The 18,863-nt window shown below is 44.9% G+C and overlaps 1 protein-coding gene across 4 annotated transcripts in view; it reads right to left on the bottom strand.

Moving 5' to 3' along the window:
- MYO5A (myosin VA) overlaps window positions 1-18,863 on the bottom strand; it is a 571,522-nt gene that overhangs the window by 338,474 nt on the left and 214,185 nt on the right. For all 4 annotated transcript variants that reach the window (XM_069222454.1, XM_069222456.1, XM_069222457.1 and 1 more), the window contains exon 3: window positions 16,823-16,994. In XM_069222454.1, the coding sequence (XP_069078555.1) occupies window positions 16,823-16,994 (172 nt within the window). The remainder of the gene's footprint in view (window positions 1-16,822; window positions 16,995-18,863) is intronic.

The raw sequence follows: 18,863 nt of genomic DNA, 5'->3' as shown, positions 1-18,863 counted from the left end.
CCATGGAGCATCCTTCTTGCTAACAAAAAAGTAAGCACATTCTATGAAAATACTTACCTGCTCAACATAGCCTAAAGGCTTATAAATACACAATTAACTATTAACCACCTTTGAAAATATTTAAGTCACCGAGAAACAGCAAATTAACAAAACCATAAGTCTAGAGTGTTAGTAAACGAATAAATCCTTTGTAGCTGTGTTGGAAAAAAAGAGAGATATGCACAATCCGTAAAAGAGAAATTGACTTGGCTGTAAAGATCGTTATCATCAACAGCAGCTGTGATTTTACCTGCACAAACTACAATAAGAAACATGCGTAAATATAGTTCAAAACATATAAGTGGGCATACCAGTTGTTGGAACTGGCCCTTTTTGCAGGGTCATCCCCAAACTTTTTGCCCTCTTCCTCCTATCTTTTTTGATCTGGTTTGTTGGCTTTAGGACTCTGGACACTATACCAGTGCTGACCAGTGCCAAAGTGCAAGTTCTCTCTGTCTAAAATTGTATTGGTAATTGGTTTACCCATGACTGGCATACTTGGTTTACCAGTAAGTCCGTAGTAAAGTGCACTAGGTGGGCCCAGGTCCTGTAAATCAAATGCTACCAGTGGGCCTGCAGCACTGATTGTGCCATCCACACGAGTAGCCCTGTAAACATGTCTCAGGCCTGCATTAATTTATATAAGGCACACATCCAACATAAAGTCCATTGGAAATCAATGATTGTGTCTTTATTCTTCAATTCAGAAACAAACATTCATATCTTTGTTCTTCAATTCTTCAATTTCCAGCTGTTACTTGTCGGTTGCTACCAGAACTCGCCGGATGCCAACACGTGTTTCGTCAGGGGTGTACCCCAAGACTTCATCAGGGATGTAATTATATATTGGGCCTTTGGAAGTGGAAACTGATGACCTAAAGAAAAATCCGCACACCACAGCCATGGATTTTCCATGCATCGTCCCTGGCCGTCGAATCTTCAACATCAGCGCAAGGAACCAAGGCTGCATGTACAGAAATCAACGCATAGTTTTCTTGCAGGGAAGGAATCGACGCATCGCCTACTCGGCAGAGAAAGAACCAATGCACAGCCTCACTTGTGAGTAAGGAATCAACACATCACTTGCTTTTCTGATGTTACACCTCTTCTGCTGCTTTATTTTTGATGCATACCAGGAACTTTGTGCTAAAAACAACGTATGCATTGATTCCTATGTATTAAGACTCTTAACTTTGAAAATTGATATATTTTTCTTGTGTATGATGTATTTTTTTCATTTTGGTCTTGTTTTACTCAGATTAATATTGGCTATTTCCTAAACTGGTGTTCAGCACTTCTGTGGTGTTTTCATTTTGTTACTGTGTGTGGGTACAAATACTTTCCACATTGCCTTTGAGGTGAGCTCAACTGCTTGAGACAAGCTACCAAGCGGTGAGCAGGGGTTATGTTAGGTGTGTGACTCCCTTACCTGACTAGAGTGAGGGTCTTTACTTGGACAGGGTGTAAACCGACTGCCAACTAGAGACCCCACTTCTAACAACAATATATTCTTTTAGAAAATGTTATTTACATACAGAAATCACAGTTTATCACTCAACATATATATGTCATTGATCCTGCAGTGCACTATACATACATAACTGTAAGCACAGTACAAGCAGATATATAAGAGTGGTGATACGGCTACACACCTATTCCCCCGCACCCATTTTTTTCCCATTACTTACTGTCTTCTTTGATGTGTAAAAGGGGTTCTCTACACCCAAATATGGGGAGTCAGATTCCAACGGGAGAAAAAACAATTACATTATACAAATTGTTCTCTTGCAAAAGGCAAAAAACACATTAACTATGCCCATATTTTACACAATGATCACAAAAAATGCATGTTAAACCCACGGAGTGCACTCAGGAGAGCGCATTTAATTCAGTTAGCGGTCTGCGCACAGCCTGTTTAACACACAAAGTGCACAAAGCACAAGTTATTAATACATGGGATGCATTGATAAAGCGCATTTGAAGAAATATGGTAAGAGAGCGGACCATGTTTGACATGTGAGGCTCCGAGTGCTACATTAGCAACACACAAAATGCACTAGGCGGGGCATGATTAACGAACGAGGTGCACTAAACACACAAATTTAAACACAGGGGTGAATTGAACACAACTTGTTTCACACACGGGCGACTAAATGCATCATCATTACATAACAAGCATTTGCAATGCAATAGGCCTAGCATTTTCTTGAGTTAGAGCTACTGGCATTGTAAATTCAGAACTGGACCTTTCTTGTCACAAAAATCAGTCAACTCTGTCTCATAATTTTGTCTTTTCCTGCCTTGTTTTGGTGGTCACTGGTGGCTACTGACATCAGAAACGTCTGAACAGAAATTGGAAAATAAGGCTGGAAAAGTATTTTATTTTTATTTTAACGAAATGAAAAGTCTTGCAAGAGTTCCTGCCACACATTTACACAAAGCTTTAATGAAGTAAACAATAGCAGAGCAGCCCGAGAAGATTTATGGCCCCAAAAAAGGAGGTAAGCAATGCCCTGTGTGGGATGTCCTGAGTGCTGGCAGGGAGGGGCAGTGGAGAGAGAGACTCTGCCATTTACAGCAAGTTTCACATCATTGTTTCTAGGTTTAGCTACATTCTACTAGAAAGGGCATATTGTGGCTTTTGTGAGCAGTGAGCTAAACAACTGGGTGTTTCTTTTGTAAAATAGGCTTATTTTAGGAGCCAGAGGTAAACGAGGACTGCACTGGAATAAAGCCACAACAAATGTCAGCGACATGGGAGGAGGTGGGAGGAACAGAAGGTTGCAATAAAACAGGCAGCTACCAGCCTAAAACACCCACAGTGAAAAGGCAGCAACAAAAAATAATAAAAGTCTGTTACAGCAACAGATAAAGAAACCAAAGTGAAATAATACAGTAGTTGGTCACTGCTCTGAAGCATAAAAAGGAGGGAGAATAAGGCAGAACTGACCACAAGCGAGCAAGAATTTTTAAAGGACACTCCAACCAACAAATGAAATTGTTTTAAGCCATAAGAAGTATACTGAAAGTATATACAAGGTCAAACGCTTACACTCGACCTAAAAACAAGCATCATGCACTGAACACGGAGAGTGTAACACAGTGGTACACTGAGCACGTCTTGTTTAACACACAGGTGTAGTGAACGCAGTGTGATTAAAACATAACATATACCAAATACAACATCCTGCAATTCTGGGCATATCACTTAATATCCCTGTAGATAAAAAAAATGAATATGTTCTTGTGTAATGTAACTAGTGCTTATGTAAATGCACTAATAACTTAATGTCAAGTCTGCATTATATAAAACTGCAAAACAAATAAATAGCTATTAGTGCACAGTAACGCAACTTTAATAACGCACTTGTTTAAATAAACAAAAGCATAATATGTTTCAAAAAGCATAAATATGCATGGCAATGCATTCAAACAACACTGCTCCGCACATACACACAATAACCATGAGGCATCAAACAAATCTAACTCATCCGAGTTTATACAAAAAGACACTCCATATAAAAGTTTTCATCAAATACAATGGTATATGAGGCACAAGAGTGTTACCAACCACAAAAAAACTCCTGTTCACAAGCAAACGTACACACAGTTACGCGAGTCAAACAAATGCAAATCTCCCCATTTCTCAAAAAAACACATTCCATTTAGGAAATTTCCTTCAAAACAACATAATGAAAGGCAAAACAGGGCTTAAAAACACAAAAACACTCATGTTCACATTCACTATAATGCATCTGTAAGGAAATGCCTCCTTGGCATGGTTGCCCCCTGACTTTTTGCCTTTGCTGATGCTATGTTTACAATTGAAAGTGTGCTGAGGCCTGCTAACCAGGCCCCAGCACCAGTGTTCTTTCCCTAACCTGTACTTTTGTATCCACAATTGGCAGACCCTGGCATCCAGATAAGTCCCTTTTAACTGGTACTTCTAGTACCAAGGGCCCTGATGCCAAGGAAGGTCTCTAAGGGCTGCAGCATGTCTTATGCCACCCTGGAGACCTCTCACTCAGCACAGACACACTGCTTGCCAGCTTGTGTGTGCTAGTGAGGACAAAACGAGTAAGTCGACATGGCACTCCCCTCAGGGTGCCATGCCAGCCTCTCACTGCCTATGCAGTATAGGTAAGACACCCCTCTAGCAGGCCTTACAGCCCTAAGGCAGGGTGCACTATACCATAGGTGAGGGTACCAGTGCATGAGCATGGTACCCCTACAGTGTCTAAACAAAACCTTAGACATTGTAAGTGCAGGGTAGCCATAAGAGTATATGGTCTGGGAGTTTGTCAAACACGAACTCCACAGCACCATAATGGCTACACTGAAAACTGGGAAGTTTGGTATCAAACTTCTCAGCACAATAAATGCACACTGATGCCAGTGTACATTTTATTGTAAAATACACCACAGAGGGCACCTTAGAGGTGCCCCCTGAAACTTAACCGACTATCTGTGTAGGCTGACTAGTTTTAGCAGCCTGCCACAAACCGAGACATGTTGCTGGCCCCATGGGGAGAGTGCCTTTGTCACTCTGAGGCCAGTAACAAAGCCTGCACTGGGTGGAAATGCTAACACCTCTCCCAGGCAGGAATTGTCACACCTGGCGGTGAGCCTCAAAGGCTCACCTCCTTTGTGCCAACCCAGCAGGACACTCCAGCTAGTGGAGTTGCCCGCCCCCTCCGGCCAGGCCCCACTTTTGGCGGCAAGGCCGGAGAAAATAATGAGAATAACAAGGAGGAGTCACTGGCCAGTCAGGACAGCCCCTAAGGTGTCCTGAGCTGAGGTGACTCTAACTTTTAGAAATCCTCCATCTTGCAGATGGAGGATTCCCCCAATAGGGTTAGGATTGTGACCCCCTCCCCTTGGGAGGAGGCACAAAGAGGGTGTACCCACCCTCAGGGCTAGTAGCCATTGGCTACTAACCCCCCAGACCTAAACACGCCCTTAAATTTAGTATTTAAGGGCTACCCTGAACCCTAGAAAATTAGATTCCTGCAACTACAAGAAGAAGGACTGCCTAGCTGAAAACCCCTGCAGAGGAAGACCAGAAGACGACAACTGCCTTGGCTCCAGAAACTCACCGGCCTGTCTCCTGCCTTCCAAAGATCCTGCTCCAGCGACGCCTTCCAAAGGGACCAGCGACCTCGACATCCTCTGAGGACTGCCCCTGCTTCGAAAAGACAAGAAACTCCCGAGGACAGCGGACCTGCTCCAAGAAAAGCTGCAACTTTGTTTCCAGCAGCTGTAAAGAACCCTGCAAGCTCCCCGCAAGAAGCGTGAGACTTGCAACACTGCACCCGGCGACCCCGACTCGGCTGGTGGCGATCCAACACCTCAGGAGGGACCCCAGGACTACTCTAAGACTGTGAGTACAAAAACCTGTCCCCCCTGAGCCCCCACAGCGCCGCCTGCAGAGGGAATCCCGAGGCTTCCCCTGACCGCGACTCTTTGAATCCTAAGTCCCGACACCTGGGAGAGACCCTGCACCCGCAGCCCCCAGGACCTGAAGGACCGGACTATCACTGGAGGAGTGACCCCCAGGAGTCCCTCTCCCTTGACCAAGTGGAGGTTTCCCCGAGGAATCCCCCCCTTGCCTGCCTGCAGCGCTGAAGAGATCCCGAGATCTCTCATAGACTAACATTGAAAACCCAACGCTTGTTTTTACACTGCACCCGCCCGCCCCCGCGCTGCTGAGGGTGAAATTTCTGTGTGGACCTGTGTCCCCCCCGGTGCCCTACAAAACCCCCCTGGTCTGCCCTCCGAAGACGCGGGTACTTACCTGCAAGCAGACCGGAACCGGGGCACCCCCTTCTCTCCATTCTAGCCTATGTGTTTTGGGCACCACTTTGAACTCTGCACCTGACCGGCCCTGAGCTGCTGGTGTGGTGACTTTGGGGTTGCTCTGAACCCCCAACGGTGGGCTACCTTGGACCAAGAACTAAGCCCTGTAAGTGGCTTACTTACCTGGTTAACCTAACAAATACTTACCTCCCCTAGGAACTGTGAAAATTGCACTAAGTGTCCACTTTTAAAACAGCTATTTGTGAATAACTTGAAAAGTATACATGCAATTTTGATGATTTGAAGTTCCTAAAGTACTTACCTGCAATACCTTTCGAATGAGATATTACATGTAGAATTTGAACCTGTGGTTCTTAAAATAAACTAAGAAAAGATATTTTTCTATATAAAAACCTATTGGCTGGATTTGTCTCTGAGTGTGTGTACCTCATTTATTGTCTATGTGTATGTACAACAAATGCTTAACACTACTCCTTGGATAAGCCTACTGCTCGACCACACTACCACAAAATAGAGCATTAGTATTATCTATTTTCACCACTATTTTACCTCTAAGGGGAACCCTTGGACTCTGTGCATGCTATTCCTTACTTTGAAATAGCACATACAGAGCCAACTTCCTACATTGGTGGCAGCGGTGGGATACAAAACTTTGCATTTGCTGGACTACTCAGCCAATACCTGATCACACGACAAATTCCAAAATTGTCATTAGAAATTGATTTTTGCAATTTGAAAAGTTTTCTAAATTCTTAAAAGACCTGCTAGGGCCTTGTGTTAGATCCTGTTTAGCATTTCTTTTAGAGTTTAAAAGTTTGTAAAAGTTTGAATTAGATTCTAGAACCAGTTGTAGATTCTTAAAAAGTATTCCAACTTTTAGAAGCAAAATGTCTAGCACAGATGTGACTGTGGTGGAACTCGACACCACACCTTACCTCCATCTTAAGATGAGGGAGCTAAGGTCACTCTGTAAAATAAAGAAAATAACAATGGGCCCCAAACCTACCAAAATACAGCTCCAGGAGCTTTTGGCAGAGTTTGAAAAGGCCAACCCCTCTGAGGGTGGCAACTCAGAGGAAGAGGATAGTGACTTGGAGGAAAATTCCCCCCTACCAATCCTATCTAGGGAGAACAGGGTCCCTCAAACCCTGACTCCAAAAATAATAGTCAGAGATGCTGGTTCCCTCACAGGAGAGACCAACACCTCTGAAATCACTGAGGATAGCCCCAGTGAAGAGGACATCCAGTTAGCCAGGATGGCCAAAAGATTGGCTTTGGAAAGACAGATCCTAGCCATAGAGAGGGAAAGACAAGAGATGGGCCTAGGACCCATCAATGGTGGCAGCAACATAAATAGGGTCAGAGATTCTCCTGACATGTTGAAAATCCCTAAAGGGATTGTAACTAAATATGAAGATGGTGATGACATCACCAAATGGTTCACAGCTTTTGAGAGGGCTTGTGTAACCAGAAAAGTGAACAGATCTCACTGGGGTGCTCTCCTTTGGGAAATGTTCACAGGAAAGTGTAGGGATAGACTCCTCACACTCTCTGGACAAGATGCAGAATCTTATGACCTCATGAAGGGTACCCTGATTGAGGGCTTTGGATTCTCCACTGAGGAGTATAGGATTAGATTCAGGGGGGCTCAAAAATCCTCGAGCCAGACCTGGGTTGACTTTGTTGACTACTCAGTGAAAACACTAGATGGTTGGATTCAAGGCAGTGGTGTAAGTAATTATGATGGGCTGTACAATTTATTTGTGAAAGAACACCTGTTAAGTAATTGTTTCAATGATAAACTGCATCAGCATCTGGTAGACCTAGGACCAATTTCTCCCCAAGAATTGGGAAAGAAGGCGGACCATTGGGTCAAGACAAGGGTGTCCAAGACTTCAACAGGGGGTGACCAAAAGAAAGGGGTCACAAAGACTCCCCAGGGGAAGGGTGATGAGACAACCAAAACTAAAAATAGTAAAGAGTCTTCTACAGGCCCCCAAAAACCTGCACAGGAGGGTGGGCCCAGAGCCTCTTCACAAAACAATGGGTACAAGGGTAAAAACTTTGATCCCAAAAAGGCCTGGTGTCATAGCTGTAAACAGCATGGACACCAAACTGGAGACAAGGCCTGTCCCAAGAAAGGTTCCACTCCAAACTCCCATCCAGGTAACACTGGTATGGCTAGTCTCCAAGTGGGATCAACAGTGTGCCCAGAGCAAATCAGGGTCCACACTGAAGCTACTCTAGTTTCTGAGGGTGGGGTGGATTTAGCCACACTAGCTGTCTGGCCGCCTAACATGCAAAAATACAGACAGCAACTCTTAATTAATGGGACTAGAATAGAGGGCCTGAGGGATACAGGTGCCAGTGTCACCATGGTGACAGAGAAACTGGTTTCCCCTGGCCAATACCTGACTGGAAAAACTTACACAGTCACCAACGCTGACAATCAGAGAAAAGTACATCCCATGGCAATGGTTACTTTAGAATGGGGAGGGGTCAATGGCCTGAAACAGGTGGTGGTCTCCTCAAATATCCCAGTGGACTGTCTGCTTGGAAATGACCTGGAGTCCTCAGCATGGGCTGAGGTAGAACTAAAAACCCATGCAGCAATGCTGGGTATCCCTGAACTGGTGTGTGTGAAAACAAGAGCACAATGCAAGGCACAGGGTGAAAAAGTAGAGCTGGAGTCTGGAAAAATGGCCCAGCCTACCAAGAGAACAGGAAAGTCAGTTGGGAAACCAACTGCAACACAGCAAAAGAAAGGGAACCTCTCTTCTCAGGAAGAAGTTCTGCCCTCTGAGGGAACTGAGCCTTTGGAGCTTGAACCTTATCAGGTTGAGCTCTTAGGCCCAGGGGGACCCTCAAGGGAGGAGCTGTGTAAGGGACAAGAAACCTGTCCCTCTCTTGAAGGCCTTAGGCAGCAAGCTGCTGAAGAGTCCAAAGGCAAGAAAAATGGAACACATAGGGTCTATTGGGAAGATGGACTCCTGTACACTGAGGCCAGAGACCCCAAACCTGGTGCCACTAGGAGAGTGGTAGTGCCTCAGCTGTTCAGAGAGTTCATCCTAACATTGGCCCATGACATTCCCCTTGCTGGACATTTGGGACAAACCAAGACGTGGGAGAGGTTAGTCAACCACTTCTACTGGCCCAATATGTCCAACATGGTTAAGGAGTTTTGCCTCTCCTGCCCCACCTGTCAAGCCAGTGGTAAGACAGGTGGGCATCCAAAGGCCCCCCTCATTCCACTTCCAGTGGTGGGGGTTCCCTTTGAAAGAGTGGGTGTGGACATAGTTGGTCCACTAGAACCTCCCACAGCCTCAGGAAATATGTATATCCTGGTAGTAGTGGATCATGCTACCAGGTATCCTGAAGCTATTCCCCTTAGGTCGACTACTGCCCCTGCAGTAGCCAAGGCCCTCATTGGTATCTTTACCAGAGTGGGTTTCCCTAAGGAGGTGGTGTCTGACAGAGGTACCAACTTCATGTCAGCATACCTGAAACATATGTGGAATGAGTGTGGAGTGACTTATAAATTCACTACACCTTACCATCCACAAACTAATGGCTTAGTTGAGAGATTCAACAAGACATTAAAGGGCATGATCATGGGGCTCCCAGAAAAACTCAAAAGGAGATGGGATGTCCTCTTGCCATGTCTGCTTTTCGCTTACAGAGAGGTGCCACAGAAGGGAGTAGGATTCTCACCCTTTGAACTTCTGTTTGGTCATCCTGTAAGGGGACCACTTGCCCTTGTTAAAGAAGGCTGGGAGAGACCTCTCCATGAGCCTAAACAGGACATAGTGGACTATGTACTTGGCCTTCGCTCTAGAATGGCAGAGTACATGGAAAAGGCAACCAAAAACCTTGAGGCCAGCCAACAGCTCCAGAAGTTTTGGTATGACCAAAAGGCTGCACTGGTTGAGTTCCAACCAGGGCAGAAAGTCTGGGTTCTGGAGCCTGTGGCTCCCAGGGCACTCCAGGACAAATGGAGTGGCCCTTACCCAGTACTAGAAAGGAAGAGTCAGGTCACCTACCTGGTGGACCTGGGCACAAGCAGGAGCCCCAAGAGGGTGATCCATGTGAACCGCCTTAAGCTCTTCCATGACAGGGCTGATGTGAATCTGTTGATGGTAACAGATGAGGATCAGGAGGCAGAGAGTGAACCTCTCCCTGATCTTCTGTCATCAGACCCAAAAGATGGCACAGTAGATGGAGTGATCTACTCAGACACCCTCTCTGGCCAACAGCAAGCTGATTGTAGGAGAGTCCTACAACAGTTTCCTGAACTCTTCTCCTTAACCCCTGGTCAGACACACCTGTGTACCCATGATGTGGACACAGGAGACAGCATGCCTGTCAAGAACAAAATCTTTAGACAGTCTGACCATGTTAAGGAAAGCATCAAGGTGGAAGTCCACAAGATGCTGGAATTGGGAGTAATTGAGCGCTCTGACAGCCCCTGGGCTAGCCCAGTGGTCTTAGTCCCCAAACCTCACACCAAAGATGGAAAGAAAGAGATGAGGTTTTGTGTGGACTACAGAGGGCTCAATTCTGTCACCAAGACAGATGCCCATCCAATTCCAAGAGCTGATGAGCTCATTGATAAATTAGGTGCTGCCAAATTTCTAAGTACCTTTGACTTGACAGCAGGGTACTGGCAAATAAAAATGGCACCTGGAGCAAAAGAAAAGACAGCATTCTCCACACCTGATGGGCATTATCAGTTTACTGTGATGCCCTTTGGTTTAAAGAATGCCCCTGCCACCTTCCAAAGGTTGGTGAATCAAGTCCTTGCTGGCTTGGAGTCCTTTAGCACAGCTTATCTTGATGATATTGCTGTCTTCAGCTCCACCTGGCAGGATCACCTGGTCCACCTGAGGAAGGTTTTGAAGGCTCTGCAATCTGCAGGCCTCTCTATCAAGGCATCCAAATGCCAGATAGGGCAGGGAACTGTGGTTTACTTGGGCCACCTTGTAGGTGGAGGCCAAGTTCAGCCACTCCAACCCAAGATCCAGACCATTCTGGACTGGGTAGCTCCAAAAACCCAGACTCAAGTCAGGGCATTCCTTGGCTTGACTGGGTATTACAGGAGGTTTGTGAAGGGATATGGATCCATTGTGACAGCCCTCACTGAACTCACCTCCAAGAAAATGCCCAAGAAAGTAAACTGGACTGTGGAATGCCAACAGGCCTTTGACACCCTGAAACAGGCAATGTGCTCAGCACCAGTTCTCAAAGCTCCAGATTATTCTAAGCAGTTCATTGTGCAGACTGATGCCTCTGAACATGGGATAGGGGCAGTTTTGTCCCAAACAAATGATGATGGCCTTGACCAGCCTGTTGCTTTCATTAGCAGGAGGTTACTCCCCAGGGAGCAGCGTTGGAGTGCCATTGAGAGGGAGGCCTTTGCTGTGGTTTGGTCCCTGAAGAAGCTGAGACCATACCTCTTTGGGACTCACTTCCTAGTTCAAACTGACCACAGACCTCTCAAATGGCTGATGCAAATGAAAGGTGAAAATCCTAAACTGTTGAGGTGGTCCATCTCCCTACAGGGAATGGACTTTATAGTGGAACACAGACCTGGGACTGCCCATGCCAATGCAGATGGCCTTTCCAGGTTCTTCCACTTAGAAAATGAAGACTCTCTTGGGAAAGGTTAGTCTCATCCTCTTTCGTTTGGGGGGGGGTTGTGTAAGGAAATGCCTCCTTGGCATGGTTGCCCCCTGACTTTTTGCCTTTGCTGATGCTATGTTTACAATTGAAAGTGTGCTGAGGCCTGCTAACCAGGCCCCAGCACCAGTGTTCTTTCCCTAACCTGTACTTTTGTATCCACAATTGGCAGACCCTGGCATCCAGATAAGTCCCTTGTAACTGGTACTTCTAGTACCAAGGGCCCTGATGCCAAGGAAGGTCTCTAAGGGCTGCAGCATGTCTTATGCCACCCTGGAGACCTCTCACTCAGCACAGACACACTGCTTGCCAGCTTGTGTGTGCTAGTGAGGACAAAACGAGTAAGTCGACATGGCACTCCCCTCAGGGTGCCATGCCAGCCTCTCACTGCCTATGCAGTATAGGTAAGACACCCCTCTAGCAGGCCTTACAGCCCTAAGGCAGGGTGCACTATACCATAGGTGAGGGTACCAGTGCATGAGCATGGTACCCCTACAGTGTCTAAACAAAACCTTAGACATTGTAAGTGCAGGGTAGCCATAAGAGTATATGGTCTGGGAGTTTGTCAAACACGAACTCCACAGCACCATAATGGCTACACTGAAAACTGGGAAGTTTGGTATCAAACTTCTCAGCACAATAAATGCACACTGATGCCAGTGTACATTTTATTGTAAAATACACCACAGAGGGCACCTTAGAGGTGCCCCCTGAAACTTAACCGACTATCTGTGTAGGCTGACTAGTTTTAGCAGCCTGCCACAAACCGAGACATGTTGCTGGCCCCATGGGGAGAGTGCCTTTGTCACTCTGAGGCCAGTAACAAAGCCTGCACTGGGTGGAGATGCTAACACCTCTCCCAGGCAGGAATTGTCACACCTGGCGGTGAGCCTCAAAGGCTCACCTCCTTTGTGCCAACCCAGCAGGACACTCCAGCTAGTGGAGTTGCCTGCCCCCTCCGGCCAGGCCCCACTTTTGGCGGCAAGGCCGGAGAAAATAATGAGAATAACAAGGAGGAGTCACTGGCCAGTCAGGACAGCCCCTAAGGTGTCCTGAGCTGAGGTGACTCTAACTTTTAGAAATCCTCCATCTTGCAGATGGAGGATTCCCCCAATAGGGTTAGGATTGTGACCCCCTCCCCTTGGGAGGAGGCACAAAGAGGGTGTACCCACCCTCAGGGCTAGTAGCCATTGGCTACTAACCCCCCAGACCTAAACACGCCCTTAAATTTAGTATTTAAGGGCTACCCTGAACCCTAGAAAATTAGATTCCTGCAACTACAAGAAGAAGGACTGCCTAGCTGAAAACCCCTGCAGAGGAAGACCAGAAGACGACAACTGCCTTGGCTCCAGAAACTCACCGGCCTGTCTCCTGCCTTCCAAAGATCCTGCTCCAGCGACGCCTTCCAAAGGGACCAGCGACCTCGACATCCTCTGAGGACTGCCCCTGCTTCGAAAAGACAAGAAACTCCCGAGGACAGCGGACCTGCTCCAAGAAAAGCTGCAACTTTGTTTCCAGCAGCTGTAAAGAACCCTGCAAGCTCCCCGCAAGAAGCGTGAGACTTGCAACACTGCACCCGGCGACCCCGACTCGGCTGGTGGCGATCCAACACCTCAGGAGGGACCCCAGGACTACTCTAAGACTGTGAGTACAAAAACCTGTCCCCCCTGAGCCCCCACAGCGCCGCCTGCAGAGGGAATCCCGAGGCTTCCCCTGACCGCGACTCTTTGAATCCTAAGTCCCGACACCTGGGAGAGACCCTGCACCCGCAGCCCCCAGGACCTGAAGGACCGGACTATCACTGGAGGAGTGACCCCCAGGAGTCCCTCTCCCTTGACCAAGTGGAGGTTTCCCCGAGGAATCCCCCCCTTGCCTGCCTGCAGCGCTGAAGAGATCCCGAGATCTCTCATAGACTAACATTGAAAACCCGACGCTTGTTTTTACACTGCACCCGGCCGCCCCCGCGCTGCTGAGGGTGAAATTTCTGTGTGGACCTGTGTCCCCCCCGGTGCCCTACAAAACCCCCCTGGTCTGCCCTCCGAAGACGCGGGTACTTACCTGCAAGCAGACCGGAACCGGGGCACCCCCTTCTCTCCATTCTAGCCTATGTGTTTTGGGCACCACTTTGAACTCTGCACCTGACCGGCCCTGAGCTGCTGGTGTGGTGACTTTGGGGTTGCTCTGAACCCCCAACGGTGGGCTACCTTGGACCAAGAACTAAGCCCTGTAAGTGGCTTACTTACCTGGTTAACCTAACAAATACTTACCTCCCCTAGGAACTGTGAAAATTGCACTAAGTGTCCACTTTTAAAACAGCTATTTGTGAATAACTTGAAAAGTATACATGCAATTTTGATGATTTGAAGTTCCTAAAGTACTTACCTGCAATACCTTTCGAATGAGATATTACATGTAGAATTTGAACCTGTGGTTCTTAAAATAAACTAAGAAAAGATATTTTTCTATATAAAAACCTATTGGCTGGATTTGTCTCTGAGTGTGTGTACCTCATTTATTGTCTATGTGTATGTACAACAAATGCTTAACACTACTCCTTGGATAAGCCTACTGCTCGACCACACTACCACAAAATAGAGCATTAGTATTATCTATTTTCACCACTATTTTACCTCTAAGGGGAACCCTTGGACTCTGTGCATGCTATTCCTTACTTTGAAATAGCACATACAGAGCCAACTTCCTACAGCATCCCTCCCCAAAAATATAGGTTTGGTGTTTTTTTTTTTCGCTTGCCAAACCACAGAATAAAAAGCAAACAAACGCTTTCAAATAAACACGTCATTAAAACACAATGTGCACCAAGTGCAACACCCTATAATTGTTAAAAAAACACCTAATATACCCATACCCCCCAAAAAAACCATATCCTTACGTAATGTAACTAGTGTTTATATGAAGCACTCCAGTAACTTCGGGTTAAAGCCAATATTTTAGAAAGCGATATAAAAAGAAAGCGAAAAACATGTTAATGTGCAGGAGCACAACTTTGAAGACAGAAAATTGTTTCAATAAACAATTGCCTAAATATATTTAAGAACACCTAAATGTGCATAGCAATGTATTCACACAACACCGCACATACAATACAACAATAACCATGAAGCTTCACACAAATTTGACTCGTCTGCTTTTGTTCAAAGACAACATGTTCGATTTATAGGTTTTCATTACAAACTACAGAATGAAAGGAACAAAAGGGCAACCAACCACGCAAAACAAACTCAGCCGGAATCAAACATACATGCAACCACATTAAGCATCAAACATGTCTAACTTGTCCGCATTTCTCCAAAATAAAAAGACATGTTCCATTAAAATATTTTCCTTCAAAACAACAGAATGTACAGCAAAAGAGGACTTTCGACCACACAAAACAATTCACGTTTACAATCGCCGTAAAGCAAAAATCTAAAACATGGTTATTTCTGAAGCTTTTTTCCCATATCCAACCCCAAACACTGCAAAGAAACAGTGGCATGCCCAAAAGCAAAGAGGGTGAAGAAACAACATACGGCACAGAGCACGAACCAAAGAGGCAAAAGAAAAAAATAGTGTATGTAACAGGGTCCCCAAGGCGGTAACAAAACAGCCTCATGGCAGGACAAATGAAAAGCATTTGCCTATAATATACAGAGAACTTTGAATGACAAGCCAAAGAACAAATGAAAGTGATGGGAGTGAGATGGGCTGGTGAAAACCCACCAAATTAGATTACAACATGTCGAGACCTGAAAAGGCTCGACCTGAAAAGGAAGGCCTGTTGCTTTAGAAATTCTGCTTACTGTTCATCTCTACATTTTTCTATTTGTGAAAAGAGTGTCTTTATGTTTGTACATTTTCTAAACTAAAGCCTCCTTAGTATAGCGGGATTGTGCTTAAACTACAAAATATAAATTAGAACAATATTTTTTACAAAAGGTTGCTGAATCTCTGAGCTGGTGGATTTAGGTTTGCTACTCCTGCATAGAACTATTGACACGACAGGGAGTAGCAAAAAAGAACAATCATTCAAGGACCACAGTGACCTGATGATGACTGTATGATGTCATTCCTGTGAGAGAGAGGTCAGCATAAAAAATTGGCAGAGAACATACATAACCAGAGTTCCGCCCAGTTGGCACATTGTCACTAGAAGCCAGGCAACACATGGCAATTTCAAATTGTCTCATCTATGTTACCGCCTTTAAGGACAACTGGCTCTTCTGGAATGCCAGCAAAACCGAGGTCCTTACCCAGGTCCAACCACAGTGTGTCATCAATTATACCAGTGACCTGGTCCAAGGGATTAGCATTCAAACTGGAGGTCACTGGCGTAGCAAAATTAGCAGTTCACTCACAGCCAAACAACTGGGACTTTCATTACCGCAACAGAAGCACATTTAGTCCTGAGTACCAGCAAATGCAGGATCATGTTTGACGTACCACAACACAGTTGATCTGTTCTACCTTCAAAGGTGAAAATTTGTTTACAAGAGCCCTAATATGAGGTCACTAGACTGATTTACACTTACAAATGTAGCAACTATGTGAAAAGAAGAGTGTGAAGTGGCACAATTTCCAACACACAATGAAATGATGTAGGGTCTTTTGTATTCTGCATAAGGACTACTTCATTAAACATTATGAATGAAGAATAAACTGTGTGCCCCAATATGCGCTAGGATTTATCACTTTTCGGTTCGAAGTAGGAGGAAGGTGAGCATGTTTATGGAATACCTTCTCTTAAGACTAACACACGTTGCTAGATACATCCTAAGAAAGTATTATGTTGCAATACTAATTGGCTGTTTTCCTTTCTTTCTCAATAAATTCTCTGATATATGTTAGCAGCCGTAATGGTTCAGTGAGCGTACTTCTTGTGTTACTGTTGTATGCGTTGTTTGATGGCACACAGAAGAATTATCGTGCAGTTTCTTCCAAACCATGTGGACTACCTTGCAACCCCTCTAGTGTATCCAATTAAAATACAGCTCTTTTAAAATAGATATTTATGTTTTTATAGTTTATGCAATTTATCAATTACTGTTTATTAACAAATTACAGTGAAGGGTTTTGACATAAAAACAGCATATAGACAAGAGAACATAGCACTGCATTTGTAGGGTTAAAGGTCATTTAATGTTGCAGTGAGCACAAAGCATGTACTGTTACTTCTACTACACCTATAACTCCAGTGAACTGACCATGTAATTTTGAATGTGTCCTCACATGGCATGCTCGTGTTTTGTAAATTAATAAACAATAACAATTGTAATTCTCAAAGACTTACCACAATATGTGTAAATAAGTTTTGACTCGATGAACCGAACTTTGAGATTGTGAAGAACAGCAGGTTCATGGAGATAGCTGAGAGCTGTAAGGTCATTTTCACCCACAAGAATGTCCGGGTTCCTTAAAGGAGGTAATTCCTTTGTCTTGGGGTCTATGCGATATTCCAAATCCTGAAAAAAAACATTCATGAAGTTAAAGTATATAAGAGACATGGGGCAGAATTCAGAGGTTACTGTCTAGTTTAAAGTGTAGTGCCACAGAGTATTGTGGCTGAAACTCTTATCACACTTTGTTACAAATTCGTACTATAATTTTGTTTTGACCTCTTAAACAACAACTCTTAATTTAGCTCATAATTACAACTCCAGCCAGATCATAACTTTATTAGCTTGCTGAAAGTAACAGAGGGAACAGATCTTCTAACAATGCTTTTATTGCCAGCAGTTCTATGCCTTACACTTATACAACAGTCACCACAGGTTGCTTTAGTCTAACTGCTTGCCGGCTTGTAAAAGAACTGAGAGAAAGTGCATTCTTAGTTAGGTGACTGGTAGTATATCACCAGTAACAATGTCACTATTCTTGTTAGGTTCAGAAAAAGCTTCAGTAATTCAATCCTGAGCTCAAGCCCTGGTAAATATGGCATAATGCACACAGACTTAACTAAAGAAAATGTGTAAAGCATTTAGCAGTACCAAGGTCAAAAACAGAACACAATAAAAATCTCACTCCAATTTATTCATATAAAGAATAGTGTAATGAACACAATGGCGTCAGAATGACAAAAATCGAATAAGGGGAACCGGAGACATGCATTTTAAAAATGTACATTAGAAAATAACACCACAAGTGTTAAGCGCCAACTGCGGTCATCTGGCTGCACTATATTGGAGCCTAGGCACGATTTAAGACTGACCGTAGTGGATCAAGGGTTAGATACGAAAACCAGATTCAGCCTGATGAATGAGTTACTTACCTTCGGTAACGACTTTTCTGGTGGATACATTAGCTACCTGTGGATTCCTCACCTAATGGATACTCCCATTGCGCCAGCATTCGACGGAAATCTTCTTCCTAGCTTCTGCACGTCGACGAGGACGTGACATTTGCCCACGCGACGCCGTCTGACGTCATACAGGCAATAAGAGGTCCTCGCCGACGTCAGTACCAACATTTTTTACGTGCCTGAGAATAATAGGCCATTGAGATAAAAGAACAAATAGCAATATTTAATGATATTCCAAATAAATACATCATTCTAAGAACGTAATTCTTCTTTTTATTGTTTTTTTTTTAAACAAATAAATAAATATATGAGCAATATATATACATATGAACATATATACAGAATATATACAAGTCCTCAAAACCAAGAGGAGCACACTCAAGAATTACTTGGTTAGACCAGACAGGCAACGGGGAGGCGGGTGGGACCGTGAGGAATCCACAGGTAGCTAATGTATCCACCAGAAAAATCGTTACCGAAGGTAAGTAACTCGTTCTTCTGATGGATACAACTACCTGTGGATTCCTCACCTAATGAATAGAGTTCCAAAGCAGTACCGCGCTCGGTGGTGGGTGCCTGAATGGTCAAACCAAGAAATCCTGCAGCACTGACCGTGCAAAATGGCCGTCCCTTCTGACCTCAGAGTCCAAACAGTAATGTTTCGCAAAAGTATGAAGGGACGACCAAGTTGCGGCCTTGCAGATGTTGACCACAGGAACACCTCTGGCCAAGGCCGAAGTGGCCGACAGCTCTGGTGGAATGAGCTCTAATACCATCAGGAGGATCCTTCTTTGCTAAAGAGTAACACATTTTAATGCAAAGAACAACCCACCTGGAGAGTGTTCTCTTGTGGACTGCCTTTCCTCTCCTCTTTCCCACGTATCCGATGAAAAGCTGATCCTCCAGCCTGAAATCCTTTGTCCTGTCTATGTAAAAGCTTAGCGCCCTCTTTGGGTCCAAACGGTGTAGTCTCTCTTCTTCCTTTGAAGGATGAGGCGGAGGATAGAACGTGGAAAGAGTAATTGTCTTGGCC

Source organism: Pleurodeles waltl, chromosome 3_1 (genome assembly GCF_031143425.1).
Source record: "Pleurodeles waltl isolate 20211129_DDA chromosome 3_1, aPleWal1.hap1.20221129, whole genome shotgun sequence".
Classification (NCBI taxonomy): Eukaryota; Metazoa; Chordata; class Amphibia; order Caudata; family Salamandridae; genus Pleurodeles; species Pleurodeles waltl.
This window is presented reverse-complemented; position numbering and strand designations above follow the sequence as displayed.